The sequence below is a fragment of the Cheilinus undulatus genome, linkage group 16, assembly GCF_018320785.1.
Source record: "Cheilinus undulatus linkage group 16, ASM1832078v1, whole genome shotgun sequence".
In the NCBI taxonomy this organism is placed as follows: Eukaryota; Metazoa; Chordata; class Actinopteri; order Labriformes; family Labridae; genus Cheilinus; species Cheilinus undulatus.
The window spans coordinates 16286048-16306141 of NC_054880.1; the positions used below are offsets into that span (position 1 = coordinate 16286048).

Below are 20094 nucleotides of genomic sequence, written 5' to 3' on the forward strand. Positions count from 1 at the left end.
GTGCTGTCAAAGACCTATTGAATATTGTTCCGCCCTTGTTCTTATTTTTTTATTCCTCAATAAATGAACTCTGCCCACTTGTTTTTTGTCTGGGGAAATATCCGGAGGTTGAGGTTCAATTTAGGTTGTTTCTGTGAAGTAAACAAAAAGTCTGAGAAAGAGTGAAATCTATTTCACATTATGAGGTCTTTGTGGCGAGTTTAGAAGTAAATACAGGAAATGATTGGGAAAGCGATGTCATTATACGTGCTAATTGCTTCTGCAGTTAACATTTTTAATTGAGTGTGAAGCCATTTGACCCCGCAATCAGCCTATAATAATGAAAATCACGACACATTTCTCCTCGGAAAAACCGCTGCCAAATCTGCTCCGTCAGTCACGTGGTGTTAGCTCTCGAATGCCTCGTGGTCCTTTTAATTCCCAGCTCTTTTTGTATTCCAATATTGTCTCCACAAAAGGGGTTGGGGGGGCATGTGATTGCCTCTTGATTAATTTAGCCAAGTGCATTCACATTGGATCTTTAAATGCTTATCAGTGTTGGTGCGATTACATGCTTCATTATGTAAGTAATAGTTTTCCACTGTGAGCCTTTAATGCCTGTGTGTGCATATGTTTATTTCCCACTCTGGTTCACGCTCTGGTTGTGCGTTTCTTTCTTTTCCCCCCTAAAGGCTTTATTCCTCATCTTTTTAATTTTTGAGGTCGTCCTTGCTCTGTTGCTAAGGTAACATGAAGGCTACAGGGGGGAGCTGCACTGGGCTTTCAGTTATCAATTAAAGCCAAGGACGACAACGCAGGAGCGCAATCGGCACTCATGACAGTTTATGTGCGTTCATTTTTTTTGTCTCTTTCTGCAGGAGGAATATGCGTTTATGTTCCTGCTTCCACACAGAAATACACCAGGCTTCTCCCCTCTCACCCCCTCTGCTGTCACTCAAATCTCTTAATTGGCCCGGAGTCTCTTGAACGCGGCTCTTTGAGCGTGATTCTGCTCCTGTTTTTCTTCCCTCTCCTGTTTTTTTTTTTTTTTTTCTTCTCCTCCGCCCTTTTTGGCTCCATTTGCAAAGACGGCATCAGCTCACCTATTGTGCCGGATCCTTGGAAACACAGCTAGGGGGGTAAATCAGTGGCGAATGTAAAACACAGATGGTCATTGACTCACAAATGGGTTCACTGAAAACAAGAATCCACACTGTCTGGATTTTAATTTTTTACTTCTCTCCCTTGTTATTCCTCCACCTCATCTGTCAGTGCAGCTACTTCTCTCCCAAACTCCTCTTCTCCAACCCTGGCCTCCCTCTCGCTGTCTTTCGTCGCCTCGGGCTCCCAGTCGGGGTTAATTAGCATCGAGCCGAGCTGTGTTTAATGGTTAATGTGTTTTTCTTTTTTTTTTTTTTTTCTTTTTTTCTTTTTTGCAAAACCTCTCCCCTTCTCTCCCAGCAGATTCAAGCCACATTAAGAGCCTCACCTACCTGCATGGAGTCATTATTGTTGCAAAACTCAAAAGCACATTTTTATGTTTCGAGAGCACGACTTGAGAGTATTGATTTTGAGCCACGACTTTCCTTCAAACTTTCCAACAAAATCAGACTTTGTACTCAAAATTTCTGTGACCTCAGAATGTCTGCCTTCTCTCAAATCTTGATTGCACTCAAGTTTCCTGCTCTTGAGCTCAAAACTTTCTCCTCTCATCGAGGTTGTTTCTGCTCTGTTGTGAAACTGCCACTTTCTTATTTTTCTCTGTGCGTGCCCTGCATGCTGAAATCTGCATTCGTACGAAATTCTCTTTGCACACTCAAACTTTCTCTGCATTCGTACAAAACTTTCTGTGTGCACGCTCAAAACTTTCTCTTCATGTGTAAGGAACTTTTCTCCATTCTCACAAAATGTTGTGTGCGTGCTCAAACTTTATCTGCATTAGTATGAAGCTTTCTCTGTATTCATACAAAACTTTCCCTGTGCCCACTCAAAACTTCTCTACAAAACTTTTTGTTTGTGTGAAAAAATATTTCTGTGTGGTTGCGCATGAGTGTATGTCTATTATTATGCGCTACTGTCAGTCAGTTGCATAATGGATTGCTTGTGTTTATGTTGGTAAATGATAAAAAGATAACTGTGAGATGAATTTCATTTAAATATATGATCATTTTGGATGAATTATATAAATAGGGTCTGCCATATGTTTTTTTCCTCTCTTTTATAAAATGGAACAATGATTTTTGCTTAATGAATTATCTTTAATTGCCGTATCCTAATATTTGGACCCTGTCTCACAATAAAATAATATTCTTTAAAAAAAAAAATTTTTTAAAAACCTTCACACCTGCACTTTTTAAACATCCTTTTTGGGCACCATGATCAGTGGTTCTGTCCTCAGGCGTTTCAGGGCTCTTACTGAAGGGATCACGTCAGCAGCCCAGAAATCCAATGCGCTCACTTCTTTCGCTCAAAGAGAGAGAAGTGTGATAAAATTGTCAAACTAAATTCTGTGCTGTTAAAGTTGAGGAGAGATCGTAGCTGGAGACATTGTTTTTGTTCCAAGAGGCCTTGCATCATGTAAAACGTAGGCGACTTTTCTACTGGGTCGAGACGTCCTGCTGCAGTCTCTTTGGCCTTACTCCTGACTACTGCACAACATGTAGGTGCAAGTAGGGAAGATTTGAGAACAAGCCAAAACTTTTAGCACAAACAGAGAACATGTTAGCACAAGGAGGTAGTTTAGAGCACAAATGTAGATTTTAATGCAACGTTTCAAGAAAAATCTGAGCCCAAATCTGTAAAGGCAGCCTTAAACCTGATGAGTTTTCCTCCAATTTTAAAGTCGCAGACAAAATTCAAAAGTCTGAGTGAAATATTGGAGTCTTGTTAAAGTAGCAGCTTGCTCCCGTTGTCTCATTCGTTAGGTGTAAGGTGGTCATAAGACTTGATTTTAGTATTTTTTAAGGCAACCTTTCTTCAGTTTTGGCGTTACGATAATATCAAATGTTTGATATTGTCATAAGTCTTATGTCTGTTTCTCAGTGACGCAACCGTCATCCATGACCAATGGGAGCCGCTGTTGTGCGTAAGCACATTAATTATATGAATGTGAGCATAGATCAATCTAGAGCCGCTGAGTGTTCACCCAGAACTCAAGAGACTGAAAAACTTTTCTGCTCAGAGCTGCAGTCAGATCTCTGCACCCGTGTATTTGTCTGTCAGTTCATTCCAGGCTGATGTGACAGACTGTAAATCGCCACTGGCATTTTCAAAGTAAAAGCCCGATCAGTTTGTTTCTGTGGTGAGATGACACACGTTTTCATACTGTGCTTTTATTCTGAAGTGTTTCCGGGATAGTTCCTCGGTTGTTGCAGTAACATATAAAGTTGATTTAGTGTTTAACTTCCTTTTCTACTCAATGTAAATGATTTAAAAACATTAGATTATAAAAGATATTAACTCAAATGCGATCTCCGTCTCCTTCTACATGTTGTTCTCTGCTCAAAAATTGTTCTGAATTTCCAGCAGATGCATGATGGGAAATAATCTCAAAAGGAATCGTATTCTGGTCTTGTAGTTAATGACCCACTGTCTTTGCTAAATCTTCGTCTGAGGGCTTAAGTCATGCTGTCAAAATGTTAAAATGTGCTCTTGAGTTTTGCAAGAATAATGATTTCCCATACCTGCCTATACCTGCATGCTCTGGCCGGCTGTCACTTCCCCTACCCACCAATGATACTCATCACATGCCAGGAATCCTGCATGAACATCCCTCCCAATTTCTCCTCTCTCTCCAGGCTGCTAGATAGGAAGTGAGTGGGAAGGAGTGAGCGAGATAGTGTCATATAATAAGAAACAGGTGAGAGGGAGAGAAGACGATGGTGAAGATGAGATGTGAGGAGAGGGAGTGAGAAAGACAATGTGATAGATCTGACAGGGACCAGGTGAGATTGAATACAGGGGAAGAGATGAGAGATGATGGTGGTGGAAGAGAGGAGGGAGACGGAGGCAAAGCAGAGGGAAAAGAATTCTGCTGGTACCTATTATTTCTTCTGTGGTTAGAGAGGGAGAAGAGGCCTCCATTGCTATGCCAAACAGCGCAGCAGCCAAAGAGCAGAGGAGAGCAGAGCAACAAGCTGGAGTGGAGGGGAGTGGACGTGAAATTTTAATCACCCCTCTCTGTTTGTAATTTTAGTAGCCCCTCAATCAAAATCAAAAGTACTGCCAGCACCTTCAAGAGGGAAGCTTTGGCAGGCAAGCTTGCAGCCTGCTGCTCCAGGACTTGAAAGTAGAGCAGAGTCTTACAACCAGAGTACAGTACAATACAGATGTGTATGTCCAACATTACACACAGTAAAGGTAGGGCTCCTAAGCGAGCTTCTTTAGCCCTTTTTACATTGCCTGTTCAAGGTGAGACGTTTACACTTCTGTTACAAATGATGCATTGTCAGTTCATTTAACCATTTCATGGAAAATATTAGCTTGTTTTGAGTTGGATGGCAGCAACATATCTCATAAAAGTAGGGACAGAGTCACTTATCATTGTGCAGCATTCCCTCTTCTTCTAACATTTACAGTCTGCAAATGACTGGAAAGTGAGGAGATCACTTGTTTAAGTTTGGAAGAGGAATGTTGTCCTATTCTTGTCTGATGTGGGATTCTAGCTGCTCAACAGCTCTGGGCCTTTTAAGCTGGATGGTCTCTCTCCTCTTTAGTCTGCAAGACATGGCGCCTGTGGTTTAGAAAAGGAATTTCAAATTTTGATTCAACTGACCACAGAACAGTTTTCCATTTTACCTCAGTCCATTTTAAATTAGCTTTGGCCCAGAGGTACTTTTTTCTGAAACTGCTCATCAATTTTTAGACACAGATTGGTCAACCTCTGCCCATCTTTACTTCTGAGAGACTTTGCCTCTAAAAAATTCTTCCCATCATGTCACCCGCCTGTTGCAGATTAACCTAATTAGTGCAAATTCTCCAGCTGTTTTTTCATCAGTGCCAGTTAATTTTCCATTGTTTTTGCCCTGTCCCTTCTTTTCTGAGAGGAATCGCAGCTGACATCAGACTAGTCTGATATGTTTTTAATGTCCTTTTGTGAATGAAATATGTGTTTTTCAGATTTGCAAGTAAATGCACTGGTTTTGTTTCTTTTTTCAAATATATTTCACAAAGTGCCCTAACTTTTTTGGCATTGGGGTTGTATGTTAACACCACATTGCTCCAAAGAATAAAAAATGTAGGTGTGCAGCTTTCAGAGCCTTTTTTTTGCAAGTTTGTCACCAAAACCTTTTTGTCATCTGAACTGTAAACATTTTTAAACCTACAGTCATCAGCAGGAGAAGATAACTTTTACATTGCATGTTTTTTGATGGAGCTGGGTTCAGTCATTTCTGAAGTTTTTGTTTAGTATAGTGATTTAACATTACAGAATGAAGCAGATTTTTTTAAAGACCCTGTAAAGTGAAAATGAATCTGTAGTTAGGTTTGTTATATGACAGGTCACTGTGTTATGAACCCCTAAATCAAATTTCAGTCAAATAAAAAATATCCAAGGTCACAAAATTAAGCTTCAAAATGATGAAAAATGAGGCAGTTAAATCTGCTCCGGGATGGTGTGGGCGTGTCTGTTGAATGAGCTGAAGCCACGCCCACTCATGAGAAATACGATCCTCTCAGATTTAAAAATGATACAATCTGAATGGAGGAAAACACTCACATCATTATCCTGCCTCTTGACCCTTTTTTTGACCTCAGAAGAAGAAACAAAGTCAGTTTTCTGGCTCAAGTCTTCATTGTGATGCTTTTAATGATCCATAGGCTACTGTGGCTGATAGATTTGGAAAATTTACCTCACAATGAACAAAAAACAGCTTTTATACGACTGTTAAATTTCAGTAAAGGCAGTGACATCAGCTAACAACGGACTGTACTGAGATGAACTGCCCTGTGATTTTATATTGTAGTGTTAGAGGTGGGGTCATGGACTCGTGACATCATGAGCCCACATATTGGCCCTGCCCACGTGAAACCAAACCAGGAAAACTTTCTTATGGTCTAAATCCAAAATTCAGTCACATGTAAGTCTCAGTGTTTTCACATGTTTACAGCAACCATATTTGAAAATGTGTAGTGTGTTAAGACAAAAATTTTGGAATTCTTTTTACAGGGTCTTTAATAAAGTTGAAATAATTTGATTATTAGCTGGACTTTGCAGATATCCTTATTCTGAGATAAATTAACCATTATTAGATGATGATGATGAGAGCTGGTGTGTCATTAGGGTTGATATGGTTCTGCCTGTGTTTGTTTTTAAATGTATACACCAGAACCTGCTGATACGTGATTGGACAGCAGTGCTTTGACTCCAAATGTACCTCAGATGGAAACCAGAGCTCTTCATATGCTTTATAAGCATAACTATTATGATAACATGAACTATTTGATTTAACAGTCATTTTTCAGTCTCATCTCAAATCTCGTACTATTTTCTCTAAACAACAACGGCACAACACAAACCCAGAAAACAAATCAGTCAAAACAGCAGCCGTCACCTGGTCTCTGCTCAGGGTAGAGCTCTGTTCTTATCATGTTTTTGTCATGTTATTATGTATGTTATTTTGCACTGCTGAATATGTGCTGTTAGAGGAAGGCAACCTGTCAAGAAAAGCTGCTCTAAATATTGCAAAAGGTTTTCTTTTCCAAGAGAGGAAATTTAGCCCCATATATGTGTCTGCTCTTTATTTTAAATTGATTTAAATCAGTGTAACTTTTTCCAAACAGGCAGAAGTTTTGCTCTTTTACACATTCTGCAAAGCTGTGAAGCCAGCTATCTATGGCTCCATGTGTGTAGTGGACAAAACCAGCAACCATAGATTCATTTATGTAGAGTCAGCCAGTAAAGTGTGAAGAGAAGTTGTGGCTTTTAACAGATACGTTTGGAAAAGTGTGTGACTTAACAACGCATGCAAGATTTATCCAAACATCCGGTGTAGAGGGTTAGACGGTATAAATAACTCATTGCCAACCCTCCTGACTTTGACTTATGTCTTCCTACTTTAAAAGATTAATAGTTTATTGATCCTTGAAGTAAAATGTCAAACAGTCGCCTGTAAATATTATATGGTAAAATCAGTCAGGTAGAAGGTGTCACATAAAGGCACTATGACCAGAGGAAGAGTGCAGTCTTGACCACATATCCACTAGATGAAAAGTGAATGATGTAGTCCATCAACAGCTTTTTGTTTTAATAATACATTCACATACATGACTGCTTGTATAACATAGGACTTGCTGCTCTAGTAAAACTCCACTTGTGGGTTATTTTTTTACATAAATGTCTTTAAATTTTTGTTAATTGTCAATGTTTTGTTCCTTTCAGCCAGGGTATGTGAAGCTGTCTAAGCCAGTGGCTCTGTGGACCCAACAGGACGTGTGTAAATGGCTGAAGAAACACTGTCCAAACCAGCACCAGATCTACAGCGACTCCTTCAAACAGCATGATATCACAGGTACGATTACACACTTTTACACTGATAGAGGCTTCATGAGAGGAAGCACTCCTAAACATCCATTTGCCCTTGATGTGAGTCCAGGTCAAGACGATCTGTGAAAGGTTGAACTGAGCTTCAGAATCGGAAAGAATGTAAGTTTAAGTGACTCCTTATTCCATTCACAACCACAAGAGGGTTGGAGCTATTCTACCTGTGATGGGCAAAAGGTAGGGAACATCCTGGACAGCCTAGGATCGATAATAGAAGATTTTATGCACAAATTTCACAGTTGCAGACTTTTGCCAGTTTAATTAGTGAAATGTTTCTGTATTTAGGCCGGCCACACACTAAAAGATTTTCAAATCTTTAACGATTTTTAAAATGTCGAAGATTACAGACATTTGGACAATTTCAAACCATCTTTTGTCTTTAATCCTCTGAACGCACACACTAGACAACTCAGCTAGACTGTCAAATCACTGGAGACCACAAACCTGCCGACCTGCTGTGATAACATTTTGATTTTTTTTTTTGCTTGACTTATTTACTCACATTTGGACTTGTACAGATATTTATGCGCCTTATCAACCCTTAACAGAGAGGCCTATTAATGTGGCATAAAGTTCATTTGTAGTTTTGTACGTTATGAGATTTAAATGAGGTTAAATCTGTGGCATGTGATGTTTTAGAGGGGAAATTACATTCGTTTTTGATGTACTGCAAACCTTTTGATAAATGAAGTTAGAGCAAAATTTTACATCCAAATAAAAGCGTAGATCAAAACTTTCATCAATCTTACCCATTAAGGGGATAAATAAAGTTCTCGTATTGTATTATTAATATTTCAGCATATTTTAAGGAAAATTTCAGGGAATTTTGGGGAATCTTCCTTGAAAGATTTTTTTTTATTTTATTTTGGATTATTCCAGAAATATTATTTGTTATTTGTATTATTTTTCTTGTTTTCTTCAGTCTGTTTTGTCACATTTCTACCTGCTGTCCAAATAGCACCGTCTTTTATTCAATAAATCCCACTGATTGACAAAATAATGAGAAATTTGAGTCAGGATTTGTCATTATGGAACTTGTGGCCGGTCCCAAAGCTAGGACAGTTGAGAACTACTGCTCTTCACAACAGAAATCTTGAATGTGTGAACTTTACATTTCATTTTGTGCCATGTTGTAGAGACATAGGGCAGGGGGTCATCAAGTACATTTGATCAAGGGCCAGATTTAGTCTTGACAGAGACTCTGGGGGCCAAACTTTCAAATAAACAAAAAGTGAAATAAACAATGATTAATACCATTGTATTAGTATTTGTATTTCTGCAACATTTTTTGCCACGCAATCCATTTTTGATCATTTTTGCCACCTTGAGACCGATTTTTGCCACTTTCACCCAACCTCTATTCACCACTTTATCTGGCATCATTCTGTCATTTTAACACGTTTTTTTATAAAATGTTTACTAATAATTGCTGCCATGTGAAATTCTGTTAAAACAGATCAATTATTAAGCCATTCTAAAACTATTTGAATATCAATTGTTTTTGAGGTGGATTTAACAGCGGCAGACATTCAAAGCCAAAAGATAGTCTTAAAATCAGAACATCTTCTTTTCCTCCTTTTCTGAATTTAATGAACTTCTAGGGGCCGGACAGGAAGCTGTGGTGGCCTGATATGGCCCTCGGGCCGCCAGTTGATGATCAGTGATTTAGGGGTTTGAATTGGCTGTGGTTGTCTCGAGATGTTGTCAATCTCAAGGGTAGATGCACCTCAGTCAAAACTCTGGGGTCTAGTTTCTCTAAAAACAATAAGTCTAATAGTGAAGTACATTTTCCTCCACTTCTAATCAGGTGAGAAATATGGTCGGTTTCCATAGATTTATATACAGTGTGACTTGCAGCCTGTGAAGTCCTCCCCTGCTGCCTGTTAGAAAGATATTAAAGAGTCTAACCAAGAAGATACATTAGCATTCATTAAATGTTACAGTCATGTTTAAATTTGTGTTTATTGACATGTTTTAGACAACTTTAAAGTCACGCACAAACAACTGAAACACTCCATTATGCGGTTTAGTTGACGGTAAAAACTCGAACCAGCATGTCTCGTCTCTTCCTCTCTGTTGCATCAGTCATTTCTCATCCTGATGAAGCCGGATCACATTTATAACATCCCAGGTGCAGCTCTGCACCCACTGCCTGCCACCTGCAGCCTCGCCACCCGGCCTACCCGTCTGTCCATCCCTCCCTTCCCACTGTCAAGCGTTACCCCTGACAACAGTCGTCACGTCAATCATTCCCCTAACGAGGCTCCTCAAGGTCACCCCGGCGCTAACGACACTCCGATTGGCATAGTAACAGACGAGAGTTAATTGCCGCGCTCTCTGCCTCTCAGAGCACGAATGATCACATTAATATGTTTGTTTGTTGTCTGTGGAGGACCTCCTTGACTCTGTGGCTGGCCGGCTGGCAGGATGAATTGCTCTGCGGTCATGATGAGCGGCGTTATGACTCACACTGCCCGTTCTTCCATTTGATGTATTTTGGCTGTTACATGTTTGCACCAAGGGTTTTTTTTTAGATTTAGACTCCTCTGTTTAATGGCCTGATAATATGAATCTTGCAGCTGCACATACATCTCCTCGGCAGCATGTAGGTCCCAGAGATTACCCACAGTTCATTGAATGCTCTCTGAACCACTGTGGCATTTTGCTTCTCTCTTTATTTGACTATAGTGTAATTTCTCTTTACAAAGAGATTTATAGATCTGGGATAAAATGGAAGCATTTTGGAAAAATTGAATGTAAGGAAGGTAGATGGTCCATCCTCACTTCCTCCTGTTGTAGTAAGGTGAAGCCAAAATACCCCCACAACACTTGCTTATTACACATTTGGAGCCAGAATCTGAACAGTAGAAATGACCGGAGGAGCTGCAGTAATGACACCTGACAGAGGTGGCATCTCACAGTGGTGGTCTGCAGGAGGTGGTGTATGCAGGAGGGAGTGTCTGAGAGCAGCTGACTGTAGCCAGACCCCTCTCGATGAAAGCTTTTCTTCAAACTTTTACTGTTGCTGAAACTTTCATGTTTCTACATCAGTAAAATATGTCGCAAGGAAGATAAACGTGGTTCACCAACACTTCTGGTTTGTGCTTTTCAAAGCAAAAGGCCCTTTATTTTCCTTGTGTTGGACATCCCATTTGTGATGCTCCTAGTGATGGTACTCTCCAGGCACTCAGTTGTTGACAGTGGTTTGACGTAGCAGATTAGTATAGGTTCTGCTCACTTTAAATCTGCAAGAGGTTACAACAACAAAAGTACCAGTTCAGTCAGGACCACTTGTCAAGAAAGACACAGTGTTTTCAGGGTTATAGATATTTCTCTTTATTAGAAGTAATTGATTTGCTCTTATTGCTGTCATACATATTTGGATCCCCCTGCTCTCCCATCAGTCTATGTGGAAAGCATCAAGCTGGAACAGCACACACTCCTGCTCTTCCTGTGCATAGAAAGGATTAAGGCAGGGAGAGAAGCAGCAATAATCTCCCAGATCAGACGCAGCATCAGTGACAACAGGATAACATTGATTAAGGCTTATGAAGCATAAAGGAGGGGCTGGGGTGGAGGAGGGTTGCAAATAGCAGCTTCCAGAAGGCGCAGCAAAGCATAGCCAGGAAGAGCAGTTTAGATATGGCAGCATGAGTGCTATTAGCCTACAGCTACCCTCATCATCTGGCAGTCAGCTGATGAGGGCTTGCTTGAGATCAGCTGATCTCGATCCGTGGCCTGCCTGAACTAATGATATACGCTCAATTCTCCATAATGGAAAATCAATCCAAAGTTAAGTTGAAACAAGCCTAGCTGGTTCCACGTAGCAGAAAAGAACCATGTGACATGTAGTTTGATTTCAAAGTTTGAACCATGTACTGTCTGTTAACATTGGGTAGGCGGACCTTATTGCCTTAACTGAAGCTAGCCAGTAGAGAGGACTTCTCATTTTTAGGTGTTATATATTCATTCTGTTCCATATCGCTGGCATCAGGCCTTGTGTCTTCATTTTTTTTCTTTTTTTTTTCATAAATCATAACAATTTGTCACCTTTCACATCTTTCAGTGGGTTCTAAATAAATTTCAAGCATTAAAGAGTGTAAAAAAATATGCTGACTATGACCATTCAGTGTTAAATTGAGTGAAAAATACATTTTTTTTTCCTGAAAAATGCAGATTTTGGAGATACAAGGTTTTGGCCAGCAATATGTAAGAAGCATCTCAAACACTGCTGCAATAACATCACTGTTGGATCACTATTTTTTAGTTTATTTATTTCATGTGGTCAGAATTTCTCATGATGTCCATCTCTAATGATGTAAAATGAATCTAACATTAAAATGTATGGTCTGTGATTCTGTCACACATAATGCATTCATTTTAGACACTAAATAAATGGCATTTTCTCTTGTTAGTCTCCCTGTGATTAAACCATTAGAACTTAGCTTCCTAATGGTCCATTAACTTAATGACCTGTGTTTGTTTTTACTCCTTAATTATTTTAACATCATCATACCAGAGAGGAAAGGGTTAACCAAATATGTATGCACATACATTACACAAATACACACTCATGCTTTCCTGCTGGCTCAATTAGGCGATAATGACATGCACAAAACCTGTGAGTAATTCAGTTTGTCTTCACATGGAGCATTAATTAACAGAAGCCAATTAAAACAGGCCGAGCCACAGCAATTGGGCTCACAAGGCAATTTGCATCCCAATCAATCTTTGAAATGTTATGCAGATATTTTTCTGTTCCTACAGCCTATTAGAATAAACAAGCTGGAAAACAAATGATGAATGGAATAATGTAGTGAAACAATCAAGCAAAGACAAACAAACAGTGGGTATGAATACATTTATAAGTGTGTGGATGAGAGCGTCTATTTGTTCAGTGTGCTCGTCATTATAGCTCTGACCCTTAAAGACTAGAAGTGTTTTTGTGTGCGTGGATCTGCATGAAAAGGCTTGACTTTGAGTCTCCAGACCATAGCGTGTTTTCACTCTGTTTTCCATCTATAGTGCAGAACACTGGCACGTCTTTTTTGCCTGCCAGCGGTACTCAATCTCACTTGTCTGTGCGATGTAGTCATCCCTTCATAAAGTAGCAAATCAATAAATGCTCTCTATTCCAGATCATAATTCAAACAGGCGTTTGTGTCCTCCCTCTTTAGACATAAAACAGCAGCGAGGGAAATGCATTTTTACTGCGTCTCAGGCCTTCTGCAACGTTTTAAATGCAGAATGACTTCAGTATGCAGCAGCTGCCTCCCTGCAAGGCTCCTGAAACCTCAGCCAAAGAAATCAATGTTTTCCCATCCTCCCCTTCAGCCGATACTGCCAAGAAAGCCGTACGCTCCCTCAATCTTCACCTCCCACCCCCAGCAGAGGCAGCGCCCACTTTGACTTTAACACCCAGCTGCCATTAAAAATGCATTAAAGCATATTAGGGCATAATTAGATATTAGTCCCTAATCCGTTGTAATTACAAGGACGGAGCTCTTTTGGTGGGAGAAAAGTTCGGTAAGATAAATTAGCTAAACACACCATTTCCGATACCTTAGATGTAATCATGAGGTGTGATGACATAGGTAATCAGAGGCAAGAGGGTGGAAAGAGAGGGAGAATAAAAGGGTGAGTCACTATTAAGTTATATTTTCTGTCCAAGAAGGCCATTACATCACAGTGTGGAAATGCAGAGACTCTCTGAAGGCACTCACAAAGAATTACATCCAGCTGTAGAGGCCGGCCGGCTGCAGAAGTGGGTTAAGAAACTTATAAACTGTTACAAGTGTAAAATCATGCAATGATTAACAGCACATTGTTCAAAGCTGCGTCATTTTGATTACTGATTAGAAAACCCAAATGAAAAGCTGAGACCTTGGCTATTTTGTGAGTAAAATATCAAAGAATTGGAGCTGGGTGTGGACGGTTTGTTTTAAGCTGTATTATAAAAGAATTTAGTTTGGTGCACTTTAGCACCTAATAAATATCTCAAAGTGCAATTTCATTGTCAGAATTTATGCACAGTGCTATTATGGACTGTTTTGAGACACACAGAGAATATCAGTGTCAGGTAGAAATAAACGATTTATTTTAAAAAAGCATGGACAGGCTGAAAGAAGAAGGGAGGAGTTGAATAACTATATTTTTAGATATTTTATTCCACATTTCTACTTTACTAAATGCATTAATGGATCTGTTTTCCAACATCTTTTCTGTGAACTCACCCAACACTTTTAAATACCAACTTATAAACTCGCTTAGACTGGAAGACCTTCAGAAGGCTCAGGAAAAGACCGGCAGATGGTCTTACAAAGAAAGCAGGGCTTTTTAAGATGGGATAAAAAAAATACAGGCCCTCCATCTTTCAATCCTGGTGACGTCCCTGGAAGAGCACTTTCTGGTCTAAGATGGATTTATTTAGTTGTATGCAAGCATGAGGCGCATCATTATACTAGTTTGTATGGCAATAGTGTCACCAGTTGCAATGATCGAGCAGCAACATAGAGTCAGCCAGTCCAGTAATTACTCATTTGTCACCATCTCCCTTTCATCTCTTGGCCTGAGTCAGTGGATCAATCAATACTAAGATGGGTTAACTGGCTTCTTTTTGGCTGAAGGCTGGTGTGTGAACCAGGACCAAAGTTACATAGTGCTGAAAGCAGGTGACCAGGTTGGTTTTTACAAATGGGGTAGATACCGTTCTTCCTGTAAATTGTAACTGTACTGTCAGATAGACCTGAAAACCACAACTATAAGGTAAAAGCGTTTCATTAGTTTTTGTTGTTGTTGTCGCTGGTGTTTGGTATTGTCTTTTTCTGAACTTTTAAAATGCAGCCAAATTTGTAAGTCCAGCTCAAGTTGTGCTAGACAGGATTTTCAGAAATAACACATTTGATGTTGTCCAAGACTAATTTACTGTTGCATATGTAGAATTAAATTGGACCAAAACTCAACTAGATGTTCTGCAAATGATCCACCAACTTTGACCTAGGAGTAGAACAACATAAGTGTTAATCATGACAGAAGTCACGTTGTCATCTGCCTTCAGTTATCATTATAAGCTAGAGCGATAGGGTGCATTGTATTTCTGACTTACAGCTAGTTAGCTGCTTGTTGACTCGATAGCATGGTCAACAGGGAGTAGGTCAACTAACTGGAAGTGGGCATATCGTCTTCTCCTGTAGTGGTAGATATACTGTACTTCCATCAGTAAATCAATTCTCCTCCTGATGCTTGGACAAGGATAGCAGTCCAATTAAAGGGGACATATTTTAACATTTTAAGACAAGTTTATATTGGTCTAAGAGGTCCCGAAATCATGCTTGTGAAGTCTTTTGCGAAAAAACACTACAGTATAGGATTTTTCTATGTCTAAAAACCTCTCTGTTTCAGCCCTGCTAAGAACGAGCTGCTCTGTGTCAGTGGCTTTAAATGTTACTGAGCTGTCTGACTCCGCCCCTGACTCCGCCCCTCTTTGGAAATGGATGTGGCTTAATGGATGTGGCTCTCCTAATCCTCCTCTCAGCTGGCGGTAGGGCGGAGCTTGTGGAGAGGCCAGGGGCATGTATTTTTGATAGAAAAGCCTGAAAATGTGATCTTTGGATAATATGTTCCCTTTAAATGCCTAATCAAGTTATAACTGTAGGTTATCATAACTGTGCATGTTGATGTGCCAATTTACGTGAATCCTAGAAAAAAAGACCAGTAATGTAAGGCCTTATTCATCAACACTCAGTTAAAGGAGACAGACAAGCAGACAGGTGTTAAAGGCAGAACAAATAATAACGTTAATTTGAAAATAGTTTTGACAAAGAAAATACCCTAAAGTAAGATGAAATGGACACCTGAGAGAAGATTGAATTGGAACCTCAGTGTGAAAAACACTGCTCCTATTATTCATTGATTGGACTGTTTTCCCTCACACAGGAATACTCAGATAGATGAATAACCAGCCTCATCATATCTATTGATGTACGGTGTCATAAGACCTTAGTGTGAATAATTAATAGCCTGTAATATTAGCGGTTTAATGAGGGGTGGCTTGTATCGAGCAGCTCATACTAAACCACTCCAGTTCTTTTAAATGGCCTCTGTTCAGCCACCTCTGCTCCACGGATCCATCATCATCCCTCTACTTTGAAAAATAACAGCCGCACATGCCATCTCCTCGTCCACTGGCAGGTCTCATGCTGTGGACAAAATGTAGATTTGATGAGCGGCAGAATCGGATGAAAGGTGACAAACTCTATTTTAAAGCCAGATGAGGACACCTAGCAACAGGCCTAAACAGCACAAGAGTGATGAGAATAGGTATTCAGCAGGCACCACAGACTGCTGTCATAAAAGCACTGCTGTGTGATAGAGGAACAGGCGGGTAGTAAACAAGGGAAGGGGGCAAATATGGTGGCATATCAACTTACGAGGTGACAGAACGGCTCCACTGGCGGCCATTGTTTTGTGTAATTTCCAAAGAGTACATTTGAACAGCTCGTTGCTGATGAGAGTTAGATTGTTTAGGGATGGTTTTAATCCACAGACAGAAGGAATCGTGGGTAATGATGCTATTGGCATGACAATTATATAGCAACGGGTAATGTAAGCTTAATTACTGTCCTGTCGATTGTATGTCCTGAACATGATGCCCTTGTTTTTCCATACGGACAGTTTGAAATTTAATCCTCAGTGATAAGAAGGGGAATACAAGTAAATATTCTTTCTTTTATGTATTTATCATCATACAAAGGTAGAGCATTGACAAAAAAAAAAAAAAAAAGAAAAAATGGACTCTTGATATTCAATTCATTACAGCTCATGTGGCCTGTTAGCCTGCTGTAATGATCATAGCAAGAAAATTAGAGATTCAGCCAAAGACGACTCATCTCATCTCCACTCTGAGGCCATGTGATTACCGTCTCGATTACAGTAATCTTCTCACACCGTGCTGAGTGCGTCCCACTCGCCTCTCACCAGTACAAGTTCAGCTGTGGCACTCCAGCTAAGAAAGCCGTGTCACAACCCGGAGGTTTGAATGATAAAAATAGAACAGGCCAAGCGAGTCTAAGGAAACATATTATGGTTGTTTATGGGAAAAGTCACACTAAGATTTCAAGAGCGTCAAATATTCTAGGTATCCATGTCAGGATTTCTGTAGTATGTTGTTATCAGTGATGTTTAAAATGTTTGCAAAATCACAGAAATTTAAAGCAACGTAAAAAAGGGTCACTTTTTAACAGTTTTTCTCCCTATAATCCTGTGTTTTAAGAAAAGGTGGTTGAAATAAATAAAAAATTTTTGACTCAGTTTGATTTAAAAGACTGTTTAATTCAAAACAAGTGAGCAGTGCAGGTGGGCAGTGGAACAAACAGGCTGTTGGTCTGTATTTCACAACTATCACCTGAAGCTGGCCACTCAGCTGTAATGGTGGCTATTAGGAAGCTAACTACTCATGGTGAAAACAGATGGTACTAGAGCTACGCAGCTGGACAAAAACTACATGTTGTGGGCTTTGGTGTATGTACAAAAAATTTTCATTCAGGAACATTGTTAAAACAATCTTATTTCTATCGACAAACTGAGGCTGAGGCATCATGGTTTTGTCTGTCCATGCATGAGTACGTGCATAACTTCAACGGTTTGTTCAGGCTGTTCTTGAGAATGCATTATTCTTACATTTCCAGTGATTTTCTTCGAACTTTGTACAAATGTCCACTCTGACTTAAGGATGAACTGATACTGTACTGTGGGGCATAGGTTAAAAAGTCAAGGTCATCAGCCCTGATGTTTATCCTTTGCATGTGAACACAATATCTCACAAACCCTTTGAGGGATTTTCTTCAAACTTTGCACAAAGGTCCATTCTGACTCAGGGTTGATTGGATTTTGGCGGTAGAAGGTTCTGGCCATGCGCCAGATGCTTATCCCCTGCATATAAGATATCTGCAAATCACACTACCCAGCTCCTCCTCTTGACCCACCCCTGTTAAATGTGCAACAATTGTATACCTCCAACAGGCATGTAACCTCCTGAGGTAGTTCACCTGAAACAGGCTGCTACTTACAGTGCAACTTGTAAATTGTTGCTAGCAGTCCCTTAGCTTAGCTTAAATTTTCTTTCTGAGAGGTGGAGAAAGACTATTTAATCAACATTTTTTTTCTACATTTACCAAGAAAACAAATGAGATTTTTTGAACAACATTTTTAGAAAAGCCCTTCTCTTCAAATCAGTAGTTAGGTTTGCTAACTTTCCAGGATTAAATTGATGCAACTCAGATAAAATGGTAACCAGCATCAATCGTACCTGTCATAATATAATCATGATTAAAAATGTTTGTGATAATCACTTCCATATCACAGTAGAAAATGTCCAGATCTGTCTGTGCAGGGCACAGATAGACAAGTAGACCTAAGGAGCACTTAAGCTGTAGGTTAAGTCTAAAAACAAATCAAAACCAAAACACAGTAGCCTCAGACTGTCTACTTGAGGAAGGAGAGAAAAAAGAACTCGGCTATGAGACCAGTATGCACTCACGGTCTTTATAATCCTGGGTTATAAAGACCAGGGGGTTAAAATGGACAGAATAGACATTAATTAGCTCACGTTATGATTTATTTACAGCCAGTAAAAAAAGGCGAATGTAGCCTAAATAAAATGTCAGATTGTGTTCAAATATTATATCAAGAAAAAAACAATACAGTTTTGACGAGAAACTTTGAGATAGCTAAACAGATGGAATCATGACCCTTTTGAATTTCTAACTCAAGATCTACTTATCTTATACATCTGTTAAAACAGATTGTCATTTGTCTTTCTACCAAACAGCAGAAGTACAGATAGTGATAGCCTATTAATAAGGAGCTTTGGACCAAAAATATGACATTTATCTGTTTTTCTTTGGTAGCTTTGCTACTCTTCTGTCCTATCAGATGTAGAAAATAATGGATAATTTATCATTTAAAGAATGTGATATCTAAAAAGTATCCAAAATTGTGTCAACTTTTTTTTACAAAGTGCCTTTGTTAATGCACATTGGCTGAGGTTGTCATGGTTACCTTTAATATTTATACAAACTTAAAGTGTGTAGTCCCCAGGGTTGCAGGCAGCAGGTTGCAGGAGGTGGACCTGGACACTGTTGAGATGGCAAGGAGGTGGCTGGGGTGGAGGAGGGTTGCATAGTTGCGCTGGAAAATCAGACTGACGGTGGAGAGGAGGACATTTTTAAAATATGACAGCAGCAGAATGATTGGGATTGGGTAGAGAGAGGTCGTGGCAAAATGGGCTTGGCTTAGAGCTTGAGTGAGTAGACGCTAATACCAGCTGATTACCAGAGCAGGAACACAGTGTGGGCAGTGAGACTCATGAATGAGGATTAATGAATGAAAGGATGACGGTCCTCCTTCTTGATCTTAACTTTATTACATCATATTGATAATTCTGAGGTGAAAATTGATGGATAATATCGATTCATTACTCTTTTTTAAATCTCTTTTTAACTTCTTCTCGTCATCATTGGGGCCATGTGTCAGCTGACAGTGGGTCACAAATGACTGAGTCACCACATCCCGCTTATATTACAGCGCAAATCATCAGAAAAAGCACGTCATAGAGTACAAGTGTTCATGAACTCTCAGTGAACCCCTTCATGAATAACAGCAAGTCATCACGTCCAGCAGTCCTTCTATAATGACCGCTTCTTAAAAAGTCACTTAAACTCAGGAAAGTTAGTTAGTTCTGTGATAAACCTATCACGGATTTCTGTCATTATGACTGAATCCACAGCATCAGAGTCCCAGTGAGCTGTCTGCAGGTTGTTAGCAGCGGCTAACCAACAGCGGTGCCGGATAATGATGAGCAAACTGAAATAGATCAGTAGTGGTGAAATCAGCGTGAGGCTACGGCTGCTGTGACAAGCGCAGGAGTGAGGCGGCTTATTATCCGTGTGTGGGTGTGTATTTGTGTGTCTCTTTCTCCCTCTCTGGCTGGCTGGATGGGTTTAATTACCAAGACAGAACCCTGTTCTCAGTAGGATCATAACCAGCCTCCTCTGCTGCGGTCAGGAATAGCATTAGCATCGGATCACAGGTGCTTAGCGGCCGCGGTAGCCCTTTAGCTGCAGGGCTACAGGCAGCTCTGTAGCTGTGACAATCAGTTACAATTTACTTTAAGGACTTCAAGCTGCGTGTTATCACAGCAAAGGTTCAGCTCAGCGCCTCTACAGTCTATGATTTTCTGTCGTTAGATGGTTGAATCCAAAGCTGTTAGCCCTTTTTCACTCTTTAAGGGAATCCTAGCAGAAAAAGTATACTCACTATCCAGCCCTCAACACTCCCAGCACTTGTTATTCTGTGCTTGACAGAGTGTAGTGTAGGTTTTGGAGTGCAGTTGTCCAAATGTAGCTGGGTGACATTCATCCCTAGAGGACACACATATGGGTGCACAGCTGCGCGGGAGATTTGAGAAATGTGTGTGACTGGTGAGGGAGATTTACCTGAGGAGAAGTAGTCATAGAAGATATTCTAGCACCGTGGCGCCAGCTTTCAGAGCAGCTGCCAAAACATGTCAGGGCCAA

At 40.0% G+C, this 20094-nt stretch overlaps 1 protein-coding gene across 3 annotated transcripts in view; it reads left to right on the forward strand.

Moving 5' to 3' along the window:
- Window positions 1-20094, forward strand: part of samd12 (sterile alpha motif domain containing 12) — a 173059-nt gene that overhangs the window by 45784 nt on the left and 107181 nt on the right. For all 3 annotated transcript variants that reach the window (XM_041809437.1, XM_041809435.1, XM_041809436.1), the window contains exon 3: window positions 7358-7487. In XM_041809437.1, the coding sequence (XP_041665371.1) occupies window positions 7358-7487 (130 nt within the window). The remainder of the gene's footprint in view (window positions 1-7357; window positions 7488-20094) is intronic.